The sequence below is a fragment of the Echinops telfairi genome, unplaced genomic scaffold (assembly GCF_000313985.2).
Source record: "Echinops telfairi isolate 266 unplaced genomic scaffold, ASM31398v2 ScPeMD7_11;HRSCAF=52, whole genome shotgun sequence".
NCBI lineage: Eukaryota > Metazoa > Chordata > Mammalia > Afrosoricida > Tenrecidae > Echinops > Echinops telfairi.
Window position 1 is genome coordinate 12014292 of NW_022103908.1, and position 19499 is coordinate 12033790.

The 19499-nt window shown below is 39.8% G+C and overlaps 1 protein-coding gene across 1 annotated transcript in view; it reads left to right on the forward strand.

The window, feature by feature from the left end:
* The window catches only part of DACH1 (dachshund family transcription factor 1), a 284781-nt gene that overhangs the window by 53177 nt on the left and 212105 nt on the right, over nucleotides 1–19499 (forward strand). The window contains exon 3 of the mRNA XM_030884711.2: nucleotides 5672–5833. Coding sequence (XP_030740571.2) covers nucleotides 5672–5833 — 162 coding nt within the window. The remainder of the gene's footprint in view (nucleotides 1–5671; nucleotides 5834–19499) is intronic.

Below are 19499 nucleotides of genomic sequence, written 5' to 3' on the forward strand. Positions count from 1 at the left end.
GCGGATTTTGAATGGTAGAGTTTAGAGCAAAGGCAATTTTGTAGAACACAGTGCTTCCGGGTGACACATTAAAACTTTTATCAATGTGAGTCAAGAGGGAAACTGTGCTAAATGGGATCTGATAAAAGGATTACCAAGATGTGTTGCCAGTAGCCTCTGCCAGGGCTTACACAAGCTACTTCTCCAGCACAAAGGGAATGTTGCCTTTTGTATTGTCCTACTGCTGACTTCCACGTGGGCAGTATAAGCCCATCCACAGCCCTACTTCCTTAAAAGTTTTATAACTTCAGAGAGGCAAAGCAGAGTTGCTATGACTTTGAATCACTTGGATGATGGTTGTTGTTAATATTGTTGGTTGTCTTTTTGTTTTTAATAGACTAAAGATAAGTAGATATTTTGTGGATTTATTCTCCCTCTCCCCACACCTCCTTCTGTCCTACAACAATCTTGTACAATTAGATTTGTTTCTGGAGACAGCAAAATGAAGGGGGTTTGGGAATGGCCTTGGGGACCTGAGGGAGCCCTGCTGGTGAAGTGGTTATGAGTTAGTTGGGCAGTAAGCGCATGGTCAGCAGTTTAAAGGCACAGACATTCCACGGGAGGAAGATGAGGCTTCCTCCTCCCACACAAAGATGCCTCAGAAACCTCCAGGGCCAGCTCTCCCTCTCCTCTAGAATCCCTGTGTGTTGGAATTGATGACAGAGAGTTTTATGTTTTGTTTTTTAGGGGGATGCGAAGAATCCATTGTCAGACCACCAGGAGGTGCACTGAATATTGGGGAGCGGGTGGGGAGATTGGTGAGACCTTTGTGGTACTAGCTGTAGGAAGATACGCCCTGTGAACCCTCCTTTATAGGAGATTGGCTCATCCGACTATATTCACACTGACTCTGGCATAAAACTAATGCTTTCTCTTGTTTCCCGTTAACAGTGTCAAAATAATTACTGTATTTTTCTATGATGGCAAGTTTGAAAAGCATTTTTTTTCCTTCTGTGAGAATGGTGGCAGCCATGATGATAGGTATTTGGGAAACATATACTAAGAAGGAATGTCTGCCCTTTTGGAGGAGATAGTTTAGCCCTGCCTCCTGCCAGCCCCACTCTCACCCTGCCCCCACCTGCACTCCCCTGGTCTCTACACAAAGTCTATGATGAGTTTAAGGACCTGTTTTATTCTCCGCACACTACACATTTCAGTAACCCTGGATCACTGAAAACAACAAGAATTCTAGAGTTACTGGGCTCCAAACCCAGACCTACTGAGGTTGGAGCCTCAGTGATATGGTTCATGATGGAAAGTTCCCCTGATGATTCGGAGGCAAGGTTAGGATCTGCACTGTCTTGTACAACACGTTTGAGGAAAGAAAGCAAGTCCAGCCCCATCTCTTTGTGGGTAAATCACTGCATTCCAATCCATTAGGACTCATAGTGACCCCTAAGACAGAGTAGAACTGCCCCCAGGAGTTTCGGAGGCTGTAAATTCTTAAGGGAACAGAAAGCTCATCTTTCTCACCCAGAATGACTTGATTTGAACTGCTGGTCTTGTGGTTGTCAGCCCCAAAGAAGTGAGTGGTTTTGGAAATATTGGTAGCTATTTCTCCGTGTGGAATGAAGGTCCTGGAGCCTGAGCAGACCTTTTGGTTCCACGTGGGTCAGAGTAACTGCTTTGGGCTTTCAAGGATGGGGTTTTAGAAGTAGATTGCTAGTACTTTACCTGAGATGAATCTGGATGGATTAGAATCTCTAACAATTCCATTGGAGTTAGCCAAATTTGGTAAGCCAACTATGTTACCCATTTGTACCACGGAAGGCCAGTTCTATCTTTCCATCTACGTATATCGATACCCAAAGAGAGAGAGAGAGAGAATGCACGTGAGCTCCAGAATGGGAATGTCGATTAGAAGCTGAGCTGCTGACTGTAAGTCTGACTGTAAGTCGGGTTTTAAAGCAACGGCCACTTTGTGGGAAAGGCTGCGGCCATCTGCTTCTGTGAAGACTCACAGTCTCAGAACCCCCAGATGGAAGCTTGCTCCCAGCTGGTTTCAACGCAACTTGATGGGAGCGGTTATGTAGAAATGTGAATATGCACACACATGTATCCTTCACATTCGTATTAGATCAAATGGGGGTGGGCTTTGAAAATGAAAACACAAAGAACTACCATAAATAAGATCAGCTAAATTGTAAAACCACAGGAAATCATTTTTAAGCATCCAGATTTCTTGCAACTACAATGTCACGGAGTCGATTCCAACTCACAGAGATCCTAGAGGCCTGAGACGAACTGCTCTCTGGGGTCTCGGAGGCTGTACTTCTTTATGGGGCAGATCGCGTCATCGTTCTCCCAGAGAGCGCTGGGGAGTTTGAACCACCATCCTTGTGGGTAGCAGCCCACCTCAGTGCACTGTGCCGCCAGTGCTCCTGGATGGAAACACAAATGGGATTCTTTTGACGGAGGCTATTGGCCAACCTTCAGATATTTAAAGGCTCCAAAGACTGTGTTGGACTGTACTTACTGAGCAACTAGGCTGTAATGCTTGCCCAGTTTTGAATAACCAGGTGGTGTTCCTCATCACACCTATTTTATTTAATTCTTATAGAACCCTTCGAAATTAGAATTGTTTTATAGAGGGAGAGACCATTCTCCATGGAGAGACTGAGCAGTGTGTCCCTACCACTCCATTACAACTCATGCCACTGTAAATGGTTCACATCCATCTAAGAATAATGATGATATCTGAAGTTACAGATGTCTTATTCCTATATGAATACTATGGAGCAAGGTTTACCCACAGCTTAAACCACAGACACATCTTAGACACCACACAATCAAATAGAAGGCCAAGTGGGATGCGTTTGTGCAGAGCAAAATTGAGGAAGAGCAATCTGCTTGGACACAAAGAGAGTTTTAAGAGAACAGGAAAGAAAATATTCAGAAACATCTTTAAAGGAAATGAGTAATTGGGGCGAAAATTCAATCAGAGGAAGACGAGAGAATCCGTTCAGGTTGGGACTTAAAAGGCAATGAGGGTTCATACCAGACCCAGAAAGACTCTGAGTTAAGGTGGGTGTCTTATTAGGGGGGTGTGCCCCAAATCCACTCTGAGGGACTTGTTGCTCTGACGTGAACGTTGTCAGAGCTGTTTTGATCTGCTTTAAAGGAAAATGAGGTCTGCCCTGAAACTCCTTAAAAAAAGCAGTTCCCAGAGGGATAAAAGAGTTTCTTGCAGCGTCTCAGGCGGTCACATATTTGCCGTGGTAAGTAGAAGTCATGATTAGTTGGGAGGAAAAGGAGGAGAGAGGAGTTCAGTCTGTAATCCACCAGCTGGGAGTGGAAATAAATCACACAGATAAATTTAAACAGGGCTGGAGCAAGACAGAAACCACGAAGCAGCGATTGCAAGAGGAGTGTATGGGGCAGGGGTGTGCGAGTCTGTGTCCTCTCATGAAGATTTAACTTAGAATTAGGAGAGATCATTCAGTATATTTCACTTTCCAGTCATTTCACAGAAGAGCGATGCCGGGTTAACATGAAGGGACTTGGTGAAAGTTCGTGTACTTGAAGACAAAGCAATCCCCTGGCAGAAACCTTTGTGGTTATGTATAGCCGATAAATAAAGTTCAAGTACATGGTCTTAGTGTTCTGATCTCCTTGCTCCTGTGCTAGGATCTGGCCTTCAAATCTTATCCACCTTGCTGCCTCTTCTCTAGATAAACAGATGAAATGTTCTGGATCAACACCGTAGCACAGTTATTAAGAGAATAAACTGTGATATTACATGGCAGAAATTCACATCCTGCGCCATGTTTTCCTTATTCATGAAGGAAGGAAAATAAATGTTTACAGTTGCATGTTGTTGTCCGTCTTATTGTTAGGCACCATTGGGTAGAATCAGATTTGTGGCTGCCTCACATTCAAAGGGAAGGCTGGTCCTGAAGCGTCCTCACAGTGTTGTTACCATTGAGCCCTCTGCGGTGGCCTCTGTGGCAACCTGTCTCACTACAGGTTGTCCTCTCTTTCAGTAACCCTCTCCTTCAGGGAGCATCACACTCTTCTGGGACAGTCCGCTAAAGTTATGCAAAGGATTGAAAAAAAAAACGTTACCGTCCTACATTAAACTATTCTCATGTAGTTTAATCCTTTGTATAGCATAATGGCTATCTAAAGAAACATTCAAAGACATCTACTTAAAACATACATTTCAAAGTAAATGTTTGAGAGACACACACGGATATACATACACATACACGAGCCAGCTTCAACAAGTTTATGGAAAAATGGAATTAAAATGGAATTTTCCCATAAGTTGTTGAAGCCCCTTTGTGCGTGTGTGTGCGTGTGTGTATATATATAAAACTAAAAGTCCACCCCCCTGTCTCTGAGTTAATTCTCAATCATAGCAACAATATGTAAGGTATCTGAGGCGATAACTCTTTACAACAGTAGACGGTCTGATCTTTCTCTAGTAGAGAAGCTGGATCATGTGGGTGATTGTCCCATGCCTAAGCCATAGCACTACTATCATTCCTTTTTCATGTATGTATAATATATATGTCTCACTCATACGCTATATATACATGTATATGGACACACATATATACACACCTGTGTATATATATTTCTTAAAACAAAATTTAGCTTTAATATTTTGTAATGAGATGCAAAATATGAGATTTTAAAAATGTTCCTAAACACCTTGCATATTGAGGATACCAAGCTGTTTAGCAATGCAGAGTTCCTGCCTTTTGCAGTTTACATTTCATTGAGGAACGCCAACATGAACACAGGCATTTTCAGTGCAGCAGGTCCTGTATTTTAATAGAAGTTCGAACCAGGTCCAGTGAAAGAAAGAAGGGCATGGAACACACTGGGGAGACAAGACTCTTTCGCATAGCTAGGTCCTCCTGCAGGGTGGGAAGACAGGGCAGAGAGCCACGGACAGGCATGGGCATTCCCACAGGCAATCGCATGTGCAGAGAGCATCGGTTTGGAGAGTGGGGTCATGAAAGGATAGTGGTGGCACGTTCAGCAAAGCCAGAGTGTGGCGTGAAAATGAGGGCATTGGGTGATTTACAATAAGGTCACTACTGAAAGGTCCTGCGGATTAAGCCTAATTGAGACACCTCCCTCCTCACCCCCCTTAGGCAGCTGTAACGAGTATAAAAGGGACCTTGGTGGCCTAGTGGGCTGTAGGGATTGGGTGGCTACCAGCAGGTTAGCAGTTCGAATGTACCGACCACTCTGGGAAAAGGAGGTAGCTTTTGCTCTCATGACGACGGAGAGCCTGAGAAACTGTCTACGGGACTTGCAGGGATGCTGTGATCTCACAGCCTCCTTGACGGCAGTGAGTTTGTGTTATTTTAAGGCGTGTAAATAGCATTTACAGGTGGATTTCTTTCAGGCATAATGCTGGCCGCATTTCCACAGCTGTTCTTCTGTGGATGAACTGGGTTTCTACGAGTGCCTAATTTGGGAGTTTAGAGAACAGAATTGCCATTTGATCAACGTTGTTTTATTGGTTGGTTGGAACTGACAACGTGCTAGCAGAGTGCTGAATATAGGAGTCAGATACTGTAATATATGTTCGCTTGTGTGTTATCTAAAGTACATGAAGTGCTGGATGAAAAATCAGAGTTTGGATTCCTTAATTTTTAATGTATTCCTTTTTAAGGTCTGACAGCAGCAGCTGCTGCCGCTGCTGCTGCCACCAACGCGGCCATTGCGGAAGCAATGAAGGTGAAGAAAATCAAGTTAGAAGCTATGAGTAATTATCATGCTAGCAATAACCAACATGGAGGAGATTCTGAGAATGGGGACATGAATTCAAGTGTTGGTAAGTTTTACATACAGTGCAAGTTAGTATGGTCATTTCACCACCAGAATGCTTTCTTTCACAGAGCCAAAGGTTCGCGATCCATTGCAGAAGTTAGTTTGGAAGCCATCGTCTCTTTTGAAGATTCCACGTCACCCTCAACAACAACCCCCAGGCTAAATAATTGATCCATAGCATTATTTTCATCATAGGATCAACTTTATGCTTACAGCTTCTAATAGCAATATCTTTATAAGAATAGTTCATCAAAATGGTTTCATCATCATGAATTCCAAAAACAACTTTAGGCAAGATGAAGAAGAGTATTTTAAAGGTATCCTTTCCTTTCTTAATTTATTTGTTATCAAATTAATTCATTGGTTTTATTAAATTAGTGTCCCTAAACACAGAAACCTATCCTTTTATGTATTACCAGTAATAAAAATTACACTGGCAATTAATTTTTGTACACCTAACATTTAAAATTCTCTGTTTTTAGCAAAACAGCCTTAATACATTTTTGTGTTTTTTCCCCCTTTTCCTGAGATATGGAGAGAAAGGAAAAGTTTAGTCACTCTTAAACCAAAAGACCACGTTGTAATTTCCTTCATAGAATATTTGAGTAATCTTTAAAATTTTCACTTTAATGCAACATCACCAGTCGACTCATTTGTTCCCATTGGCGTAGTTGGGGGAAACGGTGGGTTGGTGACAAAACATCTTATCCTTCCACTACACCATATTGCTTCTTTTTGAAATGTAGTAGCCATGCTTAGTCATATCATTTGACGAAATACATTTAAATAGTGAAAGACATGTGCAAGGTCCCATAGCTAAGAGATGCACTTGAAGGACCCAGTAATTGAAGACCCTTCAGTGTAATCCCCTTATTCATGTGGCATCTGAATTGATAGTTTCTTCAGAGAGCCAGTTACTTTCTACTTCCAGTCTGTTCACACATAGTGAAGAGTATGGGAGAAAATGCTATGGGTTTTAGAGCTAATTGTCACAGCAGTTCCCTGGAAACATACACTAGACGTCTGTGCCAGGCTAGGAAGTACTTTGAATGGTGTACAGAGAACATAAAATACCTTGTTTCCAGGGATGCTAAAGGGCAGCTTCTAATGCAGACAGGGGCAGATAGGGCTTTTCAGCAGGACTCCAGAAGGGAAATAGAAATGGCTTTGATTGGAGAGTAGGTTACAAACAAGGTGGTGACAATTCTTAGAAGGATGAAAGGAGCGGGAAGAGAGCCAAGAGCGATGTGGCTAAAATCCGCGAGAGCCCAAGGAAAACACCAGTGCTTGCTTTTCAAGTACTCCTGGGGGGGAGACAGGGAGGGCAGCGGATTGCGTAGGTCATGGCTCAAACACATAAATTTAGGCTTTGAAAAGTTAAAACAATATTGAAGCAAAATGAAAGAATTATAACTCTGTTTTCAGAACTACTAAGTACACTTTATTTTAGAACAGCGGCCTTTTATTTGGGTTGGCCTACAAAGTAAGGAAAAGGTGGACACTTTTGAAAAACAAGTAATTAGCCTCTATAAATTAAGATGATCATTCGAAGGCTGGAATTTGCCTCACACCCCAAGTAGTTGTAGAAGGGTAGACCTTTAAGGTGGACTGTACTTGGGCCTCAGGACTGTGAAGAGGAAATTCTACAAATAGGCAGTCTAGTAACATTTCAAACAAGCTATAGTAAAGCAGGGTGCCTCTGTTTGGATTTCCTGAGCAACAGAACAGAAGCTGGCCTTGAGAAATCAGCAGACATAAGAAAAGGAGGTCATGGCTCCTAGTGAAAGACAGGCATACATTTCATATGTAATATCATAGAATAATATTTATTTGGAGATCAAATTCCAGTTTACATTGATTATTTCAGTATATGACTAACATAATGCTTACAAAAGGAGCCCCTTAGGTTTTCTGTATTTTCCATATAGGAAAATACTTTTCTTAGTAGGTAATTTGTGTTACATTTTACTTTTCTCAATTTTGATATGCACGACAGTTTGAATGAAGAGCAGACATTGACCAGAACTTTCCTGCCTACTGCCATCAAGTTAATTCCAGCTCACTCAGACCCTACATAGGGTTTCCGAGTCTATAAATCTTCATGGGCTAACAGAGCTTCATTTTTCTCCTGAGGAGCAACTGATGGGTTTGAACCACTGTCCCTGTGGTTAGCAGTCCAGGGCTTATCTCACGGCTCTATCAGGACTCCTTTCTCTAAACTCACTTTCAGCTCAGAGTGACCCCATAGGACAGTGTAGAACTGCCTCTTTGCATTTCTCAGACTTGAACATATTCACATTGTCTTTCTCCTGCAGAACAACTGGTGGAACAGCCTAACACCTAACCCACTATGCCACCAGTCCTCTGTAGGGCTCCTTTCTAGGGGTTTCTTAATATGTTGAGACTTTGAACAAAGCACGTGTTGAATCAAGCAGTTGCTGAGTGTGGGTTCAATCTTCCTTGGTCTGAGGGGCAGTAGAACTGCCCCTGTGGGTTTTTGGGGCTATCCATCTTTATGGGAGCAGAAAGCCACATTTTTCTCCAGCACAGTGGCTGGTGGCTTTGAACTGCCAACCTTGCAGTTAGCCGCCAACACATAACCCACTATCCCACGAGGGTTCCTCACCGCTGGTTCAGTGTTTTCAGCATGTTTTTGCTCTATTACTTTGAAAAGTCATGTAACCTCTTAGAGGTGAAGAACCCATACTTGTAAAATGGCATGTCGTGGTTTCCAAAATGTGAGAATTAAAGAACAGAAGGGGGGCTGTAAAAAAACTTGATGGAAATGTTCTGTTATCTCTTAATTTCATATTTCCATGACCTTTTCGATATGTCAAGAGTTAGTGATTATCACACTGATGGTAGCAGGTAAGGTTAGTTGCTGTTTTGCTGTGATTATTTTCCCAAGCCCCTTGAGCATTACCTCCTTCCTCTTTCTACTGCCACCAACTGGTTTTCTCTTCTTATTTCCCTCTCATTCTTCTTTCTCAAGGCCTGTGAGGGAATGTTGTACGAGCTAGCCCTCCATTTGGAGTTTGTTGGGGATTTGATTGTAGCTCATTCTAGCGTAGCAACCGTAGGCTAAATTCTACCTGTACTCCCTGTGCTGACAGTGGGTGGTCAAGATGACTAGGTTAGCAAGCAGTGCCCAGAGGATGGACTAGGTCTTCCAGGAGCACCTACAAGCTCTAGGAGTTTATGAAAATGGCCTTGAAAGAGGCTGGTATTTCAGAATACAACCTGCTCTCTTGATTCTTTCAGTTGGTCCTTTGAAGTAGTGAAAACCCCTCCAAGAGGTGCTACATCAATGATGTCCTGGATTTTCTGTCTTGCCTGCATCCCCCCACTTTTGAAGTCAACCTGGGGCTCCTCCAGTGACCTAGCCACAGGTCCTGCTCCACAGGGGAGGCTTTGCCTCTCAGGAGCCCTATCTGTGGCCTTAGTTGTAAACAAGCTTTTATTGTGCCATAAAACAGATTTTGCTTTTGCTTGAATCGTTTCGATTTGGCTTGGTGATGTGATGGGTTCTTTTATTATAGCCAACTCTCTCTGCTTTGTAATATGAATCATAAAAAAAAAATTAGCCAGAGAGAAGGTATTGAAAGCAACCTCTGACATAAACCAATAATCATTTTATATTCCACTTTTATATGGTCACCTTGAGCTCACATCTTTTCACCAGAGCGATCACTTTTGGAAGAAGTGGGGACCTCAGATAGATCCCAGTGAGGCATCAGCACACTGAGTAAAATATATGGCCATGTCCCCATTCTCCCTCATCCACAATCAATTGGATTCTTTTAGTTTAATATTTACTTGCTAAGATGAGATGCTAGTCTGCATGGTGATAAACAGTCTGCTCCTGGCATCTGAAGGTGACCTGTCAGTTCATATAGACAAATCTCCTGCTTACTGAAATGTACAAAATAAATCATTAAAGCAGGCAGGTGCTCATTCCCAGATTTAAATCACCATAGATTTATGATTTGAATTAATGCTTCATTTGGCCAAAGAAATAGATGCTGAGACAAATGATATGCACTGGTTGGGGGTTCCATGCCGTAGTCATCCTGATATCGATTACAGAGATGTCTTTGCAATCTCTTGTTCATATCAAGTACTATCTTGTGACAGGTTGGCTGATAGGAGCTACAGTGCAGATAAGAAGGAAAAATGTCCTGGATTCTTCTTAGTGGCAACACTATCCACAACATACAGACCAGATAAATTGCTTTTTTTTTTTCTTTTACTTTAAGGACTGATCTACGTAACCAGCTTAAAAAAAATGTTGCTGGTAAATTGGGACTGGGTTGGTGGAAGAGTTGAATTTTAAACCAGTGAACCCAAGGTCAATCCAACCATTTCTCAAGCTGCGTTTTATCATAGGGTTATCTTTTTATTTCTTGGCATTGTGCACCTTTTTGCTGCTGCTGTTTAATCTAAATAAAGGAAATGGAGTTTCTTTTCTAGTATTGAAGTGCTCCATAGATATGGTTAGAGTAAGAAACTCTTAAGAGTTTCAATGTGACTTAAATACTTGCTAAACCAAATATCATATCATTTAACTAATGACCAAAAAAAAAAAAATCCTCTTGAATGACAAACACATTAAAGCTTATTCCCAAGTGTCAGATCTGGTAGACTCTAGCTTTCTAAGAGGCAGGAAAAGACTGCATCTTTTACTTCTCTTAACGTTTTATTTAAGGAAAACACTATGTACACAGTTTAGAGAATCCTCGGAGGATTTGAGAGGACCTTTGCTGCTAGCTAATATCTGACTCATGGAACTGGTAAACAGCCATCAACAATAGTAGATTGCTTGCTTAGTAGGAAATGAGTTCATATCTATTCAAAATGTGATCTTAAAACAGATGTCCTGAGCAAATCTCATTGTTTAAACTATAGTCACAACCTCCTAACTGTTGTTATTTCTTGAAGGAAGTGAAGTAATCTTCAAGATTTCAGGATTTTCTCTTACTGAACATTGAGGGGCATGGGGGCAAAGAAAAAGTGCACTGGTAATGATCTGCAAAACTGAGCGCTGGGAAGATGTATGCCACCCCCACCCCCCACCGCTTTCTCGAGTTTATTTTACTCAGAAGGGACCAAGGAGTTTCAAGTGAAAATTAGAGGCCGGTTTGGGAATGTGCAGCTCTGTTCTGCAGCAGTAGTCCAGAAGCGTCCTTCTCCTGTCCACCAACCAACCACACAGAACTCATGACCAACCACACCAACAGAAAGCGAGGCGGCTATGGAGATAAATTCCTGTGCCCGTTTGACCACCTCCTGATCTTTAGAGTTTTTTTTCTTTAACCATCCTTGCAGAAAGTAGAGCAGTGTTTATTCTGTAGCCATTTCCGTTCTTCAAACACATGTGTCTATTTGGAAGGAAAAATTTAGTTTTATGATTGGGGGTGGGCGTAGGGGGGGAGAAGTCTCAGAGACCTTGAGAAAGCAAATAAAAGGAAACAGAGAGAGCAGGCCACCAAGCAGAGCCCTGCAGTTGCTCACTGGATTCTCTGCCTTGGCAATGTTAATGAACCTCAAATCCTTCCTATAATTAGATGAGGGAATTGCTTATATTTTCAAACAGATGATGCTGCTATAATGAAACGATTGACAGGGAATTTAAGAGTGTCTACAGTAGTCATTTGGTTTCTGTTATATAAAAAAAAAAAAGTTTAAAAAGAAGATTGGCTTTAGACATAGGTCCTGAGAGAGGTAGTAATTTACATAGCATGCTGTGACAGGTGTCTTTGTATAGGAAGGGAATAAAATGGAAGACTAGAGAAATGATGGGCAGGTATTGCAATTTTTGGGGAGGGGGTGTCCTATGCTTATTCTGCTTAGGTTCTTTAAAAGGGGCCGGGACTCAAGAGATGGATCCGGATTGAGTGCACAGCTGTAACTGCTGATGAGCTAATTGCTCCTTATCGCTCAACCCCATTCATCTTCATTTTTTACCAATTACTGAGAATTATCTGTGTTCTCTGTTGGATATGAGAGTTAATCCTTTTTGGTTAAGCTGGCAGTACTGTGAGCAGATTCCAAATCGGAGGGTGAAAAAGCCAAAGCAAGCTAGCTCTAAAAATGTCTCTAGTTCAATGACAGTATCACTGATTCATAAGAAATCTGCCATTGTTTAACAGATTAAATGTGGAAAGTTTTTTTTGACTTTCTTAATGTTGTTCTGCAGAACAATGATTTTTAAGATCCTTCTTCCTGTCCGATGAGTAAAATTTAACGATATTACCAGCCAGGGATTTATTATAAACATGGAAACACAGAAGACTACCCCAAAAGGTCAGGAAGTTTCTGACACGTGACACAAGAGAACTATCTTAGACCCTATAGCTGTCAATTTATACATAAACACTTATAATTGATGCTTTGGCTCTCTGTGACTCACATATGGACAGGAAAGTCTATCCAAACATAAACCTTTTCACAAATGTCACGTTAGTGAAACTTTAATGGAAGACCACATAATCATGCCTTAAAAGTGTAGGAACTGCCATGGTTATAATTCAGTCAGTTGTGAGTTGCCCATATGCTTACCCTTATCTCAGATGCAAAGATGTCTTTATAGTCTGATATTTTTAATACCAAGTTGCTCACTCCAAAATGAAAAACAAACCAGAAAACCCTCTGAGTAACGGGTAAATAAAAAACAGCACACATACTAGCGATCTTTTCTTTTGAACATGCTAATGCACTTAGAAATATTTAATAGTTCTTGCAGTTTTCCTTTATTAAGCATTTTAAATGAGGTGGTTATGTGTGAATATCTACAGCATACATAGGAAACAATATAAAAGTAGTACAAGACCATTGTATAAAACTCGGGAACTTTTAAAGGCATAATCGAGGATAGTTCTTCTAGGTCTGTCCAAGCTATAGAGGGGAAGGAAAAACAACATGTCAGTCCGACGACTTGGTTAATAATTTAGCTGATAAATAGCTGCATAGATAATCTCAACATCTCAGCTTTTCTGTGTAATAAAAAGAAGCTTGATGCCCCGTGTAGCTTTAACTCTAAAGCTCTTGGATTTGTGAAAACTCAATAGAAGAAAAATGACAAGAAAGTATATTATACAGTGCTTTCTAAAATTAACAAGAGCAACATGAAACTACCAGAGTATCAGAAGCAAATGGGCACAGTATATTTTTATTTTACATATATGTAACCATGACATATATATTCTCATATTTCATTTTAAATATCTGTAACCATTACAATACAATGGATCAGAATGTGGAGAATATTTATTTTGAGTATAACAACAAAAAAGATGATATGATTGTGTATATTTACATAACATAAATTCTTTTTAGGCAGCAGTAAAAGCTGTGATGTACTTGTGGAAGAAGTAGTTATTTACATATATACTTAATATATCCTCAGATTAGAATATTTTAAAATAGCACCTGAATATATTAGAACCAGGCATTTTATTATAAAACTTTTTTATGGCATCAATTTGAATTTCCTCATAACAGTGTTTGACATTCACTGACTATATAAAAGAAAATGATCATAAGAGATTATGATAACCATATATGGAAAATAATAACTGTATATGGAGAAATATTCCTCTCATGTTTTTCCACTTAAAATTTCGAGCCAATATTCCTAAATTCAATGATAGATGTTAATAAAAAAAACTTTGTAGCATACAGTCAATAACATTTGTTTCCAAATGGATTCACAAATCCATTTCTATTGTGTAGATTTAAAAAGCTGTAGACGGTAGTTTCATTTTTACATGGTGTTAGTTCATGTCCCTAAAGACTTTCTGAAAGGCTTATTTATATGGCGAGTTAGGGCACATAATTAAAACACAGTAGCCCAGACTTTTTTGTTTTGGCTCCGATCTTGATCAATTATTACACCAAATGACTGAATAATGAAGTAAGTCTGATAACTCAAGCATATCATTCAGATATGTGTCAAATAATTTTAGTCGATCCTACATTAAGAACTACTTCTGTAACCATCAGACATGCGAAGATGTAAGGTATACTGAATGGGAGATGGCTGTCTTCTATGGCAGAGGCCACCGCATTCCGTTGGATTGAGTGCATTTGTGACAGCCTTGGGAAACACAATTCTCATCAAGGCAAGGCCTGCAAATGATCATTACCCCCTTGCATCCAGATACCCTGATGCTTTTATGAACTACGAAGAGAAACCGCAGTGGGAACAAACATTCCTGTGTCAAATAACCCTGAGCCACACACAATCCTGATTCAGACCAGATTAACTCTTATGAGTGAACAAAAGCTCCCACTATTTTATTCTTTTGACTTTGTATGATTGATGCTCTCTGAGTGGAAGTGAAGCTTCCACTTTGCAGACTACAGATGTGTGGCTTGGGCAGGATGTTATTGCAGATAGCGCATGACGAGCTCACAGGAGAAAATGGATTGCTTGAAGTGTCACTGGGGCGTGCCTGGTCCCACGTGATGTTGAGTGCCATGTGAGCACACACATCAAAAGTTTCCAACTCTGAGCCCAACACACCTGTCACCAGATGTAGTGCATCACTACATGTGGGTAAGACTACCATTATTTTTCAGAGATTCAAAAATAGTATGATGCAATTTTTGGGGGGGGGGTGGGAATCGTGGCATTTTAAAATAACATAACGTTAAAATAACATAAAATGACATAACTAAGCTGTGATAAGTAAACAGCACAGTAGTTTGGCATGAATACCTAAAAGTGGAAATTTAGGATATCATGCGTCCATTTGAGGAAATCATGTGGCACACTGGTTGTGCAAACTTTTGATCAACAACCCCCAAACGTCAACAACAACACGGAAACTGGATTATTTGGAAGCTAGGAGAGAAAAGAGGGTTTCAATATGGTTTTCCTTAACAGCAGGCCATAATGGAAACACAGACCCGTACATTCGGTGCTGAGAGAATTACCAGTTTGATAATGATTGGGAATGTTGTTATTAAAACAGTATGTGCAGTTCATTTTCAACAGTTTTGAATTAGAGTCTGCACTAATGAAACGGATACGGTTCCCTTCACCAAGGGCAGATCTGTTAGTTAATATCGCTGCAGCAGTGCCTTGCAGACCATGCCTTCGGCTCTATTTGTATTTCACAGCATGATAAGCAAAGAGTGTTGATTTTCAAGGATCCTGCTGATGAAAGGTAATGGCATTATTACATCTTTATCTCAAAAGCAGAACGGAGTGGTAAATGATTTTTTTCTCTCTCTCACACAAAAGATTTCTTGGTTTGAAAGCCTTTTTAAAATTTTCTGTACATCATTTTAGTCTTGGAAATGATATGTTATTATTTAATGTCTGCACAGCAAGCCTGAAAGCACCTAATGGGGAATGGATTGGAAGTGAAGCCCCTCCTGCTCACAGATAGGGACCTCCTCAGTCACACGCGTACCAGCTGTCATCCCAGCCATACTGCTGTGATTTAATTAGTCTGTTTATGTCCTTTCTAATAATATTTCCATCTCTATGAAAGGGCAAATGCGGCAGGGACTTTTTCCCTTTCTGGTGCTGCAGACTAAAGAATGTGGCCTACATCTGATATGTGCGATTGCGGAATTGAATCTCCACTCCTGTCACCTCAAGCTGTTGATAAATTGTTCAGCCAAGAAGGGTACTTACTTCCTTCGGGTCATGTGTGGCATCATAATCTGCATATGAACAAAGAGAGCCTGGATGGATGTGTGTGTGTGTCCACTCGTGTTCATGTGTAAATATTACATGTGAAACATGTTTTTTTTTCATTAACAACACTGTTTGTCCAGGAAGAAAAGTCTCTATCTTTGATAAATAATCTCTTAATCAATTCTATAGTTAATCTACTCTGTTTGGGGAGGATGGATGTCTGTTTTTCATGACTCTACACCGTATCTAAGAGTTGTAATTGTGGGGTCACCTGGTTTTCTGAGATATTTTCTTGCTAGATTGCTTTGCTTTTGCCTGTTAATCTCTGTTTTCCCTTTCTCATGCTTCATATTTGGACATTCCGACTACATGTGGAGATGGATTTGTTAAAACACTGGGGCCATCAGAGAGTCGAAGTTCATTTTTCATTTTTTATGTAAAGGTATCAGCATTTAAAACATGCTAATCTAACCAAGGTGGTCGACTTGCTAATGAATGACTTCTTTCAGCAGCTTAATTCTCACACTCCTGGTGTGGCCAGTTTCTGTTCCCACAGACATGCACTCATGCCTCCTTCCCTTCCACGTACTGCCGCTGTCCAAATCAGCTTTGGTGTCAGGAGAAAAGTATATTCTAGATGCTTTAAAAAATGAATTTAGTAATGCAAATCAAATGTTTGCATCATCAAATTTCTTATTTCTATGAGTAAATTGTGTCACCACATTTTGGTTTTAGGTAATTCCTTGTTCAGGAAATATGTGCCCCTCCAATTTAATAGTTAGCTCTCTCTCTCTCTGTCTCTCTCTCTCATACACACACACACACACACACACACACACACACACGCACGCACGCGCGCGAGCACATGCACGCACACATTATTTTAACAAGTGCAAACCAAATTTACTAAAACTGTTTATTTTCTGAATTATTTTATGTTAGAAAATGTGGAACTGCTTCTTTGGCTTTTTTCCTACTGAGGAATAAATTCTTTGCCACTCTACATTGGTATAATGTCAAATGTAAATGTTCATGATTAAGTTAACTTGACATGAACCATTCTGATGCTTTGAAAAAATTCACCAATAAGCATTTGATGGTATTTTTTATTAATTGGCTAAATGAATAGTGAGATGTGTGATTACATGATGATGTGCTCGTTTAGTTGTTGCTTTTTGCTTTTACTAATCTCTGTCATATTGGATTTATAAATGGAACAGAGTGACCTTTGAAACTGTGATGGAAATGAAGAGATAAACACAACTTGAAAGGACAAACCAATTAATATCAATGTGTTTGTTACACATACATAAGGAATTTTAATCCCTTGCTCTACAGTAAATGTGTGGCTCATTTGTGAGGGAAGGCAAACACTTTTCAGTAGTGCATAGATTTAGAATGTATTTCTTTCTGAACATCTGCCCTCTTATATGGCAGAATGATCTACCTGATACAAAATTGATCATCATGGACAAGAGATTGCCAGTACTGCTTTCAAAAGGTTTAGCAATGCTCCTTTTAATAAAACACAGCTGTGTATGTATTCATATACAAGCATGTGCATGCATGTAAAGTATTGATTTACACTCCTATATTGTATAAATAAATATCTTATAATCTTTCATATAGTAGGTTCTTGAGTCGTCCATTGGTTTGTGAATTCAGATTTACCCATCAATTTTATGACATTTTCTATCGAATACTTTCTAAAAATCCTGTTCAAAATACATAAATGAAGCATTTGTAATTTCAACCTGTTGATCTACAATGTTAAAAATAGTTTTTCTCGAATCAAGAAAAATACTTGAGCATGCTTTCAAAGTAAAATCTGATCAGTAACTTATATTTCCTTCTTACTTCATGCTTCCTCCCTTTTCCAGCCTATTCTTCACTGAATCTCCTTTATATTAAGTTTTTACAAAATGTACTAGGCCATGGTGGGAATTTTATCCCACTTGTATAGCCCTCTACCTTTAATAGTTTAATTATAGAACATAATCAATTTAATATACAGGTTTTGAAATATTGCCATAGATGCACAGCAGGGAAAAAAGTAATACAAGCTTGACATTTTAAAACTCCTGTATTCAGAGGCTTTCACTTCTAATTGATTTTTAAAAGAGTTCCCTGGAAAAGTGAACTCAGAAGTGTTTATAACAGCCTTGGCCACATTCCAAAATATTTACCACAAAGCATAACTCAGCAGTTTTGAATTCTCCCATCAACTTAGAAAGATGTGCCCCATCCTTGGTTTAACCTATGTTGATCTCAACCCTTCTACACAGTATCTCTATTTTCTGAAGACATACATTCTCAAAAAATGAACGTTTCCAAATAAAAAGCATTTGCTTTTTTTTGTTTGTTTATCAGGAAGTTATTCTTAATAAGACAATTGTAAATGAGTGTGTTCTGAGTTCTGCTCTCTCTCTCTCTCTCTCTCTCTCTCTCTCTCGCTTTCTCTCTCCCTTTTTGTGTGTGTGTGTGTCTAGTCTCTAGCTATTGGCTTTCAAAACTGGTAAAGCTGACCCAAGGTAACGTTTCTATTTGTTAAAGTGATAGCCCTCCTTTTGCCCAATTTTAGAGGTGAAAATCTTCCTCAGGCAGTTAAAAAGTTCCGGCATATAATGTGTATTCTGTTTTACCAAGATAGCAAGCCAAAATTCAAGTAACATTGACCACAAGTAATTACTTTCAAATGCTATAGCAATTTTGGAGTAGATAATCCTGTTGACTAGTTGTGTGTCAGTGCCTGTATGTTTTTATTGATTGCTTTTATAAAGTAGCCCCTGTGATTGAAACTATGTGGGGTACTGTCTTCCCTTTAGAGTGACGAATCTGCTTCAATCTGAGTGATAAGAGAGAGACGCACCCAGAGACACATGTACCTGTTTTATTGAGATCTCTCATTTCTCATCGTGTAGACTTGGGCAGTGTGCTGCCCTTTTGAAACGAAGCTATGGAGGAGTTGGCACTTTGTACCTATTTTATTTCTAGGTGTTTTTGGTGGTCTGTGTGGTTTTTCTTGGCTGCGATTCAGTAACGAAGTGATATTTCCAAACATGAGCAGCTTAAAGGCATCCTTTATTCGCATGCATTTATTTTTCAGATGAAGACTGTGGAGTAATTGTATAACATCTACTTATCTCTTAGGAATCTGAAGTGATTTGTGGCTCGAAATTTCTGTGTCATAAACTTCATGCAGTACAGGCAGTATTACATTTAGTCAATAGCCAGGAATTCTGATTAGTTGGGTATAAATCACTGATGTTGAGATATAAAGGTGACAAAAACAATGAATAAGAGAGAATGAATTGATAAAAACAGGCAAGAAAGTCATCAAGTGGAAAATATTACCCAGTTTGTCAAAAACACTCTGCCAGTCACTACAAATTGGTTCTGAAAGGTAGGTTGTCGTCCCTCAACCCAAATTTACATTCTTTTCTTCTAAATGCGAAGCAAAACTGTATTAGAAACAAACACATATCCATCATCTTTATGCTGAGAGACTTAGTGACACCGTGGCTCACATGCTCGGCTGCTACCTGAAATGTCAGCCATTTCGATGCCCCAGACACAGCGGGAGAAAGATCTGGCAGGCTGCTCTCTGAAAGAGTACAGCCTCTTCTGTGTGGACACACCCACACGCACATACACGTGTGTGTGCACACCGATTTGGTCTGTTTATACACTATGTAGAGCCCAATGCCATTTTTGTTCCTGCTTTAGAATAAAGCAAAACAAAGAGATGAACAACAACAACAAAATCCTTGCATCGAGTGGCACTGGAAACATCATTCCTAAGAACCCATTCTCTTGTAGTCCATATATAGTCTTGAAATATACTCACGTTTGAATTGAATCTCCAAGTTCCATGTCTCCAGCTTTCTAATGATGTCCTGATATTTCCTCTTTTATCTCTTAACCCTCAGATACCACTCAACTTTATTTGAATTGTTTATTTGGTAAAATTTGCTGTCTTCCAAATGAGTCCTTTTGATGGAGAGAAAAGGATGGAAGTAGC